Source organism: Scyliorhinus torazame, chromosome 6 (assembly GCF_047496885.1).
Source record: "Scyliorhinus torazame isolate Kashiwa2021f chromosome 6, sScyTor2.1, whole genome shotgun sequence".
Taxonomy (NCBI): Eukaryota; Metazoa; Chordata; class Chondrichthyes; order Carcharhiniformes; family Scyliorhinidae; genus Scyliorhinus; species Scyliorhinus torazame.
This window is the reverse complement of record NC_092712.1, coordinates 198427509-198441154: the sequence shown is the minus strand read 5'-3', so window position 1 is coordinate 198441154 and position 13646 is coordinate 198427509. Positions and strand designations below refer to the sequence as shown.

The window sequence follows — 13646 nt, the reverse complement described above, 5'->3', positions numbered from 1 at the left end:
GCTTGATGACAACATCTATTCAGGGTTGCATATTTCTGCCATGGGGAGCTGAACAACTTTCAGATCTTTGGACACATGGGGGGCAAGGGGTTGGGATCCAGAATGAAGGATTTGCTTCCTTTCCTTCATTGCCATCGTTCTGTCATCATGAAGGCATTGGACCTGAATCCAATGGACAGGCTGTCGCCATTTTTAGCAATTAGCAAGTTCCTGCCATTCATTAAAGTCAGTGCTGCCTTTCTTCAGGGAGAGCTTCAAAGAAATGTTTCAGAATGTTCGATTAAAAAAATATATTCCAGTGAAAAACAAAAACTCAGCAAGAGGTATCCATCTGTAGCTTACTTAAGGAGGTTAAGGATAGTTAGCTTATAATGTTGCCAAGAATAGCAATACATCTGAGCATTGGGAGTGTCGAAGAGATCTGCAAAGGGCCACCACAACGTTGATGAAAAGAGAAAAGGGGAAAAATAGAGAGAGTAAGCTAACCAGGGAATATAAAAACTGACACATGTATAAGGAAGAGAGGAGCTAATGTAAATGTTGGTCCCTTAGAAGCTTAGAAGCAGGAGAACTTATCATGGGGATTGAGGAAAAGGCAAAGATAATTGAACATATTTTGTGTCTGACTTCGTAGTAGAAGTCTCAAGTTTCATACCAGAAAGAGAAGGTAAACTAGAAGCTAAAGAGTGATGCAAGTAAGGTAATTAATAACGGGCAGCACAGTGGTGCAGTGGTTAGCACTGCTGCCTCATGGCGCCGAGGTCCCAGGTACGATCCCAGCTCTGGGTTACTGTCCATGTGGAATTTTCACATTCTCCCTGTGTTTGCGTGAGTTTCGCCCCACAGCCCAAAGATGTGCAGGGTAGGTAGATTGGCCACGCTAAATTGCCCCTTAATTGGAAAAAATTAATTGGATACTCTAAATTTATTGAGGGGGGAAATGAAAAGAAAAAGGTAATTAATAACAGCAGAATTAAAGTACTAGAAAAACTTCAGAGACTAAAGTCTGATCCCTGGGACCTGATTACATACATCTTGGAGTTTGAAAAGAGAAAGCTGCAGAAATATTGAATGCACTGGCAATGATTTTTTTAAATTCTGAGTTTCTGGAATGGTCCCAGCAGATTGAAAGTTAGCAAATACAACACCAGTGTTTAAGAAAGGAGAGAGCAGGAAAACAGACCAGCTAGCCTGACATCTGTCATCAGGAAAGTGCTGAAATCTCATACTAAGGGAATATTAACAATGCACTTCCCTGCTGCAGGGGGGCTTGGCGTTGCCGAACTTGCTTCATTATTATTGGGCGGCGAATGTGGACAAGGTGCGGCGGTGGTGGGAAGGAGAAGGGGTAGAGTGGGGTGGGTTAGGATGGAGGAGGAATCTTGTAAGGGGTCTAGTTTGAGGGCTATGGTGACGGCAGCATTGCTAATGGCTCCGAGTAGCTGTGCAGTCCACGGTGAAGATATGGAATCAGCTGAGGAAGCATTTTAGGGTGGAAGGTATGTCGATGCTAACGTCGCTGTGCGAGAATCATGGGTTTGAGTCGGGGGGGATGGATCGTGTATACAGGAGGAGGAGGGAAGTGGGGCTGGTCAAGGTGAGGGATTTGTATTTGGATGAAGGGTTCACCAGTCTGGTGGAGCTCAGGGAGAGGGTAGAGCTGCCGAGGGGTAGTGAGTTCAGGTATCTTCAGGTTAGAGACTTTGCACAAAAGGTCTGGAAGGGGTTCCCGAGGTTTCCGGGATACACTCTGCTGGAGCGACTGCTGCTTCCGGATGTGGAAGTGGGGGGGGGGATTGGGAATATATATGTGGCTGGGGGAGCAGGGACGTGAGCGGGTGGTGAAGATCAAGGAGAAATGGGAAGCGGAGTTGGGAATGGAGATCAATTGGGGAGCATGGAATGAGGCACTGCGTGCAAGGATGAGCCTGATACAGTTTAAGGTGGTGCACAGGGTGCATATGACTCGGGCGAGAATGAATGGGTTCTTTCAGGGGGTAGCAGATGAGTGTGAGAGGTGTGAGCGGGGGCCAGTGAATCACGAGCACATGTTTTGGGGTTGCGAAACGGGAGTGTTCGCGATCTTAGCCAGAATAGTGGAGGAGGAGGTGAACCCGGACGGACCCTTTGGTGGCATTATTTGGGGTTTCAGAGATGCCGTAGTTCATGGAGAGGAGGAAGGCCGATGTCGTGGCCTTCACCTCTCCTATTGCACGGCGACAAATTTTGCTGGAGTGGCGGTCGGCATCGCCACCGGGGGTAGCAGCATGGTTGGGTGACCTGTATGACTTCCTGCGGTTAGAGAAGATAAAGTATGAGTTAAGGGGCTCAGCGGGGGAGTTTGAGAAAAGGTGGGGGATGTTTGTGACCGTGTTTGAGGAGCTGTTTTTCGCAGGTGGGGGGGGGGGGGGGGGCTGATAAAGGAGGAGAACCTATACAAACTGTATAGTTGATTGTTGGGAAGTATGTTTCCTGGGGTGTTTACTGACTGTAACTTGCTTTGATACAATTTTGTAATAAAATGTGTTTTAAAAAAAACAAAACAATGCACTTAGGCCAAGTATGATCAAAGTCAGCATGGCTGTGTGAAAAAAATCTCTTTTGGCAAGTTTATTAGAGCTAGTTGAGGATGTAACTAGTAGAGTTGATAAAGGGGAAGCAGTAGCTGTTGCATATTTCTATTTTGAAAGGCATCTGGTATGGTGCTACCCAAAATGTTAATATTAAACAAGGGTTCATGGAGTTGGCAGTGCTACATTAGTGAATATAGGATTGGTTAATGGCAGGAAACAAAGAGTAGGAATAAATGGGGCATTTTCAAGTTGGCAGGCTGTAACTAGTGGATACTACATGGATCCATGCTGGAACTCGTAACTTTTTACAATCTATATTAATGACTCCGATGAAGAGACAGAGTAATATATCTAAGTTTGCGGGTGCAAAGCTAGGTGGGAATACAAGCCGTGAGGAGGTCACAAGAGGCAGCAAAGAAATATAGACAGGTTAAGTGAGTGGGCAAGAAGTTGGCAGATAGAGCATAAGTGGAGAATTGACACTTTATTCACTTTGTTTGTTGGAAGAACAGAATATATTTTAAAAGGCTTGAAACTTCTAATGCTCGTGCATGTGTCAAGGTCTACCTGTTGATTCCCTTATTTCCTATTTCTTCTCCTTTGTCATCATCGTTTTGATTCATGAATCGTTAATGGACATATATCTTTAAGTCAAGCAGAGGAAGTGAGGAATTCAAAAGTTGTAAAATATATTGGAGATTTAGCCTTTGAACAGCAGAATTTGGATTTTCTGGCAGCCGATAAATCAGGGATTCCATTTGACTGGTTGGCTGGTGGCCAATGAATTGTCCAAAGGCCATATTCTGGCCAGCAACAAGCAGTGATTGGATCTACCCGTGTGGGACGGTTTTCAGAGAACACAGGAAGGACAATCGGGTCCTAGATGCTGAGAGGAGAGGTTGTATGTTGCTTTCTCTCTCTCCAAAATGTTTCCTGCCTGCTGTTTGAGTCTGCAGAGAAGTCTCGAGATCCTGATGAATTTTTAATGGAAATCATTACAAACTGAAAGCCAGTACAAAATGAAAGCAAAGACATCCAACTGAAGGTCTAGACTGAAGAAAAGCGTACTGGAATTTCATAGAATTTACAGTGCAGAAGGAGGCCATTCGGCCCATCGAGTCTGCACGGCTCTTGGAAAGAGAACCCTAACCAACCCCACACCTCCATTCTATCCCCATCACCCAACACTAAGGGCAATTTTGGACACTAAGTGCAATTGAGCATGGCCAATCCACCTAACCTGCACAGCTTTGGACTGGGAGGAAACCGGAGCACCGGGAGGAAACCCACACACACACGGGGAGAACGTGCAGACTCCGCACAGACAGTGACCCAAGCCGGGAATCAAACCTGGGACCCTGGAGCTGTGAAGCAATTGTGCTAACAATTATGCTACCGTGCTGAAGATATCCATTGAAAAGAGAATTTTATCCTTTTTCTTTTCGTATATTTTCCTTTACACCCTTCTTTCCCCTGTGTTTGTCTGTCTTGTGGGTGTATAGAGGGTGGGGCGAGTTAAAGATAACTCGATAATTATCCAGTTGTATTTGCTGCATTTTTAATTATAGTTATTGTTATTTAAAAAAAACACATTTTATTAATTGTGTTTAAATTTACAAACCTGTAGTTATTGGGCAGCTGGAGACCAAAGACTTTGGGTATTTTCTGAGAATTATTTGTTCATTTCAATTGTGTTGCGACTCTGGGTCAAGTGGCAGCTGGAATTGACAGCGCACTAGCCCAGGGTGTCATAACACAAAGTTAACAATGAGGCACAGCAAACAACCAGGAAGACAAAGGGAATGTTGGCCTTTATTACAATGTGATTAGAGTACAGAGTTCAAGAATAAACAAGTATTGCTACAATTGTACAGGGCTTTGGTGCCAAAATTGGAGTACAATGTGCTGTTTAAGTCACCATATATTGGATTGGATTTTGTTCATTGTCAGGTGTACCAAGGTACAGTGAAAAGTATTTTTCTGCGAGCAGCTCAACAGATCATTAAGTACATGAAAAGAAAAGGAAATAAAGAAAATACATAATAGGGCAACACAATGTAACTAGATAACACTGGCAACGGGTGAAGCATACAGGGGTGTAGTGTTAATCAGGTCAGTCCATAAGAGGACTGGTAACAGTGGGGAAGAAGCTGTTTTTGAGTCTGTTCGTGCGTGTTCTCAGACTTTAGTATCTCCTGCCCGATGGGAGAAGTGGGTAGGCCGGGTGGGAGGGGTCTTTGATTATGCTGCCCGCTTTCCCCAGGCAGCGGGAGGTGTAGATGGAGTAAATGGATGAGAGGCAGGTTTGTGTGATGGACTGGGCTATGTTCACGACTCTCTGAAGTTTCTTGCGGTGTTGGGCCGAGCAGTTGCCATACCAGGTTGTGATGCAGCCAGATAGGATGCTTTCTATAGTGCATCTGTACAAATTGGTAAGAGTTAATGTGGACATGCCGAATTTCCTTAGTTTCCTGAGGAAATATAGGCGCTGTTGTGCTTTCTTGGTGGTAGCATCGCGTGGGTGGTCCAGGACAGATTTTTGGAAAAGTATACCCCTAGGAATTTGAAACTGCTAACCATCTCCACCACAGCCCCGTTGATGCTGACAGGGGCGTGTACAGTACTTTGTTTTCTGAAGTCACTGACCAGCTCTTTAGTTTTTCTGGCATTGAGGGATAGATTGTTGTCGCTGCACCACTGCACTAGGTTCTCTATCTCCCTCCTATATTCAGACTCGTTATTCGAGATCCGGCCCACTATGGTCATATCGTCAGCAGACTTGTAGATGGAGTTGGAACCAGATTTTGCCACGCAGTTGTGTGTGTACAGGGAGTATAGTAGGGGGCTAAGCCTTGCGGGGCCCCGGCATTAAGTACTATTGTGGAGGAGGTGTTGTTGTTAATTGTTACTGATTATTTAAGGAAGAATATATTTGTACTGGATGTAGTATATTGAATGTTCACTAGAAAGGTTCCTGCGATGAGAGGCCTATATTCTCTGGAGTTTAGAAGAATGAGAACTGATCCCATTGAAGCAAATAAGGTTCTGAAGGGGCTTGGCAGGGTAGACACTGAGGTTGTTTCCCTTTGCTGAGGAATCTAGAACTCGGGGGCAAAGTTTCAGGATAAGTGGACAATGACTACGGTCTGAGACGAGGTGTAATCTCTTCATTCAGTGAGTTGTAAATCTTTGGCATTCTGTACCCAAGAGGATTTTGTATGCTCCGTGATTGTCCATCTCAGCCTTAAATATGTTCAGATTGTTGGTTTCTTAGGGAACCAGGAGATGTGGGAAGTGGGTGTCAGTGGAGGAAAGATCTGCCAGGATCTTATTGAATGGCAGAGCAGACTCGATGGGCTATATGGTTCTTATGTTTTTAACCCCTCAATCAACATCACAAAATATGATTTATCTGGTCATTATCACATTACCACTTCCCTGGCCCTCGACATTGATCAATCAAAGGTAGTACCATATACTGCTATAGTAGCAGGTTTTAATATCTGACTTGATTGGAATTTTTAACAAAATATTTTTGAATAATTACAATTCAGATACTTCAAATTAGGACAACGACTATAGTGGAAATTGAAACATACAGACAATAAGTTACAATACAAGTATGAGCCAAGCTACATATGGAATGTATTGAATTTTCACCGTAATTGTTTGACCTCCGTCTTCTAGAAGATTTTGAATGCAGTATCAGAATACAAATGGGTTGCATTTGATTTGATGTTAAAAGGCTTGTGTTAAAGTTTGGAAGTCAAAGGAAAATCAAATGACTGCAAGTGTAAAACTGCTGAATGGTCGTTGCCCTAGTCAATTTCTGTTTTAAGAATGAGCTTACCCAACTTCTACACGATCGTCCTCATTTGTAGCTTCCTTTCCTCAGACATGCATAAAATGACTCTAGCACTTTTGTGCCAGTACGATATTTTTCAAATATCAATTTTTATTTTGCTCCAGTAATGTTATCATATAGGATGAACCAATGTTGTTCCCTTGTTTAAGGTGGTAAGCAGGGATAATCCAACAAATTATAGGCCGGTGAGCCTGACATCAGGGATGGGGAAGCTTGTGAAAAAGATACTGAGGGACTGGATATATGCACGGTTTGAGGAAGATGGACTAGATAGTGACAGGCAGCATGGTTTTGTATGGGGGCGGTCATGTCTCACCAAATTGATTGAGTTTTTTGAAGATGTGACAAAGAAAATTGATGAGGGAAGGACTGTGGATGTAGTTTATATGGACTTCAGTAAGGCATTTGACAAGTTCCCACATGGCAGATTGGCACAAAAACTAAAATCACATGGGATTCGGGGTGGGATGGCTAGATGAAATGGCTAGGTTGTAGAAGACAAAGAGTAGTGGTGGAAGGGTGTTTTTCAGAATGGAGATTATAGCTAGTGGTGTTCCACAGGGATAAGTGCTGGGACCTCTGTTTGGTAGTATATATAAATGATCTGGAGGAAAATGTGGGTGAACTGATTAAGTTTGAGTTGACACGAAGATTGGCGGAGTTGCTGATAGTGCCGAAGATCGTCAGAGGATACAACAGGATATAGATAGATGGAGACTTGGGCACAGAATGGCAGATGGAGTTTAATCCGGACAAATGCGAGGTGATGCAGTTTGGAGGATCAAATCTAGGTATGAATTATTCTGTAAATGGAAGGACCCTTAGGAATATTAATACGCAGAGAGATCTGGGTGTGCAGGTCCACAGTTCCCTAAAAGTGGCAACACAGGTCGGTGGCCAATGTAATTAAGGCAAATGCAGGCTTGCCTTCATCAGCCGGGGCATTGAGTACAGGAGTTGGGAAATCATGTTCCAACTATATAAAAGCTTGGTTAGGCCGCATTTGGAATATTGTGTGCAGTTCTGGTCACCACGTTATCAGAAGGATGTGGAAGTTTTGCGGAGAGTGTAAAGAAGGTTTACCAGGATATTGCCTGGTCTAGAGGGTGTCGGCTATGAAGAGACGTTGAATAAACTAGAATTGTTTTTACTGGAAAGACGGAGGCTGAGGGGAGACCTGACAGAGCTCTACAAAATTATGAGAGGCATAGACCGGGTGGATAGTCAGAGGCTTTTTCCAAGTGTGGAAGTGTCAATTACAAGGAGGCATAGGTTCAAAGGGAGAGGGATAAAGTTTAAGGAAGATGTTATTTTTCAAATTTTTCACACAGAGAGTGGTGGGTGCCTGGAACGTGCTGCCAGAGGATGTGGCGGAAACAGACACATTAGCAACATTTAAGAGGTATCTGGATGGACACATGAATAGGGAGGAAATAGAGGGATACAGACCGAATAAGGGCAGAAGGTTTTTATTTAGTTAGGGCATCATGATTGGCACAGGCTTGGGAGGGCCGAAGAACCTGTTCCTGTGCTGTACCTTTTTCTGTTCTTAATATGTATAGTGCAATAACTAAATGTAATTCTGCCGTTTTGCTCTAGGATGCAGGTTCAGGTTCTGATAGTGATATGAGCCTATCTTCCATGATCTTCTTGAATCACAGCAATGGTTCTGATGAGTCTGTAGGGGATGTAGAAAGATGGTCAGAACATTCTCCAGTTTACCTGGATACCAGCGAAATATTACCTGATGATCCATGCCCTAACATCTGGCGCCTTTACTTTGGTAGCTCTTACGAATCAGAACTAGGAACTGCAACCTCTTCAGAACAGGTCAGCATTTAAAAAAAAGAATTGGTGTAATGAATGACTCTTATCTTCTTTTGATTACCACTTTCATAAGTTACTATTTTCTAACTAATTTTACTGTCCTAACACCACATAGATGCTATTTCTCTGTACATGCCATTGTCTCATTGGAAATAGCAGCTATGGAAAGGTGACATTTTAATTTAAGCAAACTGATTTAATCTGATCACTACTATATTGCTTTTATTTAATGTTATTAATTTTACCTTTTGAGTTGATGGACAATTGATGAACTGAACCAGGAAGGAAATATTAAAGGGAAATTCTAGAACTGACAGGGATGTATATAAGGGCTGGATTCTCCATTTTTGGGACTGTATCCCCACGCCATCATGAAAACTGTGGTCTTTGACACCAGGAAAACTGGCGGCAAAAGGGCACAGATTCACCGTCTTGCAGGGGGCTAGCAGGCAGCTGTCGTGGAGCTCACAGATCCAGCTGCCGATATGACCGCCCCCCTCACTTCCGGGTCAGAGGCCGCGAATGTGCACAGCGACTGCCGTGCCGTTCTCCATGGTGGACTCAGCCCGCAGACCTGGACCGCCAAAATAGTGCCCCGCATCGGCCGCTCACCCGCCCCGGACCGCCCGCGCGCACATCCCCCAGTCCTGAATGAGGTCCCCCTGCCCTCTGATCGGCCATCCCCCGACTGTAGTCCGCAGCCTCCACGCGAGGTTCCTTAACGGCAGGATCATGTTAGAACCACGCCGTTGGATATCGGCCGGTTGGGGACAGAGAATAGCAGGACGGGCCACAGGCAATGGCCTGAGGCGGTGGATACTCTGAGTACGCCGCTGTTCGGGGCGGAGAATAGCGGAACCGGCGCCGGTACTGATTTTGTGTGGGAAACGGATTCTCCACCCCGTCGCTGAACGCGATTTCAGCATTGTAGGTATTTACTTGCCTTTTATTTGCCTTAGTAAAAGCTAAATCTAAATCTGATCCTTGGATTGTCAGTAGGGAAAATGGCATATCAATTATTATAACATTGTGTTCAGAATTGCTGCTCGGCCAGATAGATTGTTCATCATCTGTATAGAAATTAATAATTCTTTATAAATCATGGAAACCATTACAAGGGCAGCAAATTCTAGATTACTACCTGAACCACAAACAAATTGGCATAGGGCAAATAAGATCCCAAAGATTAGTATGGGGGAAATGGGCTTTGATTCACGAAGCACTGGCACAGTATTGGGGAAAATGGAAGATGTATCATAGGATAGTCTTTATCGTGCTGGGATCAGTGCTCTGGCAAGTAACATAACTAGGGCAGTAGAGAGGGCTTTAATCTAGGGCAGTCGAGATGGCTTTAAACTAAATGGGGTGACGGATCATATTAGGGGTATCTGAATGTTGCAGCATTCAGGACAAAACATATGAAGTGATTGCACAAATAGTCTTTTCAGAGACATGACTGCAAGGCGGCCAGGGCTGGAACCTAAATATTCAAGTGCATTTAACATTTAAGAAGGACAGGAAACTAGGAAATTAGTTTATTTTAATTAAGGATAACATTATAGTGAAAGATGACCTTAGTTTAGAAGATCAAAATGTGTAGGATCACATTTGGATAGAGTTAAGAAATAGCAACAGAATGAAGTCACTGGTGGCAGTAGTTTATAAGCCCCCAACAGTAGTTGCACTATAGGACGAAGTAAACAGGAAGAAATAATGGGGGCTTTTAAGAGAAGTACTGCAATAATCATTTGTGATTTTAATCTTCATATAGATTGGATAAATCAGATTGGCATAGGTAGCTCAGAAGATGAGGTCAGCGTGTATTCGCGAGAATTTCTTAAGAGCAGTATGTTCTAGTGCCAACCAAGGAGTAGGTATTTCAGATCTGGTTATATGCAATGCGGCAGGATTAATTAATGACCTCATAGTAAAAGAGCCTCTAGGTGACAATGATCATAATATAGAATTTCACATTCGGTTTGAGGATGAGTGAGAACTTTGGGTCAAAGTCTTAAACATAAATAACAGCAGTTACAAGGGTAAGAGGACAGAATTGGCTAAAGTGAACAATGAAAATAGGTTAAAAGGTAGGTCAGTAGAGAAACAATGGCAAACATTGAAGAAGATATTTTGTAACTCTCGGCAAAAATATTAAGAAAGACTGATGTGTCATTTGTGGCGAACTAAGTTACAGATAGTATCAAATTGAAAGGAAAAAGGTGTAATACTGTAAAAATTAATGGTAGACCAAAAGATTGGACAGATTTTAGAAACTAGTGAAGAATTACTAAAACAATAATGAGGGTGAAACTAGAGTATAGCGAAAGCTAGCTAGTAATATAAAACAGATAGCAAGAGGCCACAATCAGATCAGCCATGACCTTATCGAATAGCAGAGCAGGCTCGAGGGACCAATTGGTCTAATCCAATTCCTGATTCTTGTGTGTTGTTGTTGATATTGTGCTGTTAGAATTTACTTCCACTTGAACAAGTATATTTCTTTTAATTTAAAAACTGCACGATCTCTACAACAGTAACTACACTTCAGAAATGGGCAGCTCGGTAGCACAGCACAGTGGTTAGCACTGTTGCTTCGCAGCCCCGGGGACCTGCGTTCAATTCCCACTTGGGTCACTGTCTGTGCAGAGTCTGCACATTCTCCCCATATCTTCGTGGGTTTCCTCTGGGTGTTCCAGTTTCCTCCCACAAGTTCCAAAAGACATGTTGTTAGATGAATTGGACATTCTGAATTCTCCCTTTGTGTACCCGAACAGGCGCTGGAATGTGGCAACTAGGGGCTTTTCGCAGCAACTTCATTGCAGTGTTAATGTAAGCTTACTTGTGGCAATAATAAAGATTATTATTAAATGTACTTCACTGGCAGTAAAGCACTTTGAGAACTTCACTAATCATGAAAGATGCCACATAAATGTAAGTTTTTTTTTTTTTCTTTTATCAGAACTCTCAATGTTTGTCTGGACCAAATTCAATGACTCTTGATCACACGATCACATCTGTTAGAGACACCATATCTTCTCATCCCCCTGCTTACATGATGTCATTGCAAGAAGGATACCAAGAACTTAATCAGGAGCAAGTGGAACATCTACGGTTTGAACTAAATGTTATTAAAGCAAATACAAGGAACAAGAACATGGTAATGTCAGTTGGCTTCCTTATCAATACAAAAAGATTGCTGTTTCTTGTGTTAGGAAATAAATTTGTTTACGTACAGTTTACTGCACTACCACTGTGCCACCAGGCCTCCTATTTTTACATTAAAATATTGAATCTGTACTTTTCTTCAGTTTAAAAAAAATTATAAGTAGAAAAGTTAGCTTCCATTATGAATTTGTGCAAATTTACTATCTCCCTCCCCATTGGTTTTTTAATTTTATTTCTATGGGTCAGCTATCTCTTGCTGACCATTGATACTGAATTATAGAAGTAAGTTCAAAAGGTTTACACTGTTGCAGCTTATTCAGGCAGCTGGTTCAGCAACCTGCTGAGCTCAGCCCAGCAGCACTTTGAAACAAATTATTTGTCAGGCATTATAACAAAAGTACAAACTTCGTTATTGGTTTCCTGAGCTTATCCTTGTGTGGGATATTTTGTCAAAAGCATGAACACCCTATAAGATAATAAAGAACAGTCAATCCTCTGTCTTTGCTGCATACCAAATATTACTGCAGTACAAGGCAAGTTATTGTTTATTCAAATTTGGAATTTAACATATGCTGTAAAAAGGAATATAAAACATTTAAAGTACCATAACTGATGTAAAATTAATGTTATTCACTAACCTGTAATATTGGAAAATATAGTTTGGGCTTTTCCCTTTCATGGAACATTGTAATCAGCATATCAACACCTTCAGTTACCTTTACAGAATAAGAATCACTATGTCATGACTCAATTAAGAAGAATAGCAGAGCAAGATCTGTTTTGTGGAATGAATGTCCTGAATGGGTTCACCTACCTTTTGTGTTTAATTAATACAGACTCTGAAATGGATAATTACAGAATCTGAAAGAATTTCTTTAAATGAAACTATTGAGGAAATGCTGTGATTAAGTACCTGTCAGTCCTTGGCAATCTTCCTGATTACCTATTTTCAATATCTATTCCAACTGGCGATATCTTACAGAATATCACCTGTAAGGAATAATTTTGCAACCAAATTGATCCTATAATAAACTGTTTCTTTAATAAAATGTTTCTTTTTATTTTTGCAGTTTATATTATATTGTTCATACTAATTTTCTATGTTTCTAATATTACGAATATAGATTATGGAACTAAGCTTTTAAAACTAATATAGATTATGGAACCAAGCTTTTAAAACACGTGCTGTGCATATTAAATACCAGCATTTCCTCAAATTTTGTTTTATATGAATCTTTTGTTCCAGGAGGGTACTAACCACAATCAATCAGGACCCATGAATGCTTCACAGTTTATTTGTCAATCCCACCTACTAACGGCACTGAAAAATACAAGACCCTCTATTGGTCAGCAAGAATGGCATAACTTCACAGAACTGTGAGTAGAAAATTCTTGTTAAATTAAAGCTGAAAATAAATATTTTAAAATCTACATCGAGTTTTACTGTGCTACCAAATACGTGGAATGATATGGTCTAACTATTGCATATCTACCTAAAATGCAAATGAAAGCTCGTGTAACATTCCTTAGAACAAACCAGAAAATAAATGTGTGGCCTTTAATACACTTAAAACTCTATTTTTAATACCAGACGGGAACACCTAGAATCTTGTAAGGTTTTTAAATGGAACACCGTTAAATTATGAACAAGTTTAGGCAATCTTAAATAGCCCAGAGGAAGCATTATTATTTATATTGGGTAGTATGGATTTAGCAATTTTCCTTACTAGTTTTTGAAGAACGGCCACCTGTTTTAATTTTCAGTTTTTTCCTGCTGTGGTGCAAGATGCTGCAAAGGGAATTACTTTTTTGAAGAAGTATCTGTTTGTCTTCCTGAATTCAGCAGACATTCAAAATCCATACATGGTCAATAATATTTTAATCACTTTTATGTTTCACAACATTACAATAATTATGCTAAGGATTACTTGAACATAAACAATAGTTAATTCTAAGTGAAATTGGAGATTGAATGAAATCTACACTCCTGTAATTTAAATCAATGAAAGCTTCAGCAACAGTAGGACAGCTGTCCTATCACCCTTGCATCTCTGCTTTTAGTTTTGGAACTTGTTCACTTGAATATTCCAGTTTTATGCATCAGTCCTCAGCATGGCTTTTTAAAAAATATATTTTTCTTAAAGTTTTACATTTTTACACTGCACATGAAGATAGATGAGGCGATTACAGTTTACATGTTGTTCCTTTTTGGCAAA

The 13646-nt window shown here is 41.4% G+C and overlaps 1 protein-coding gene across 4 annotated transcripts in view; it reads left to right on the top strand.

Moving 5' to 3' along the window:
- The window catches only part of pex1 (peroxisomal biogenesis factor 1), a 129340-nt gene that overhangs the window by 99693 nt on the left and 16001 nt on the right, over positions 1-13646 (top strand). For 3 of the 4 annotated variants that reach the window (XM_072509279.1, XM_072509278.1, XM_072509281.1), the window contains exons 21-23: positions 8038-8268; positions 11225-11422; positions 12677-12807. In XM_072509279.1, coding sequence (XP_072365380.1) covers positions 8038-8268; positions 11225-11422; positions 12677-12807 — 560 coding nt within the window. The remainder of the gene's footprint in view (positions 1-8037; positions 8269-11224; positions 11423-12676; positions 12808-13646) is intronic. The other variant, XM_072509280.1, reaches the window with a different exon arrangement.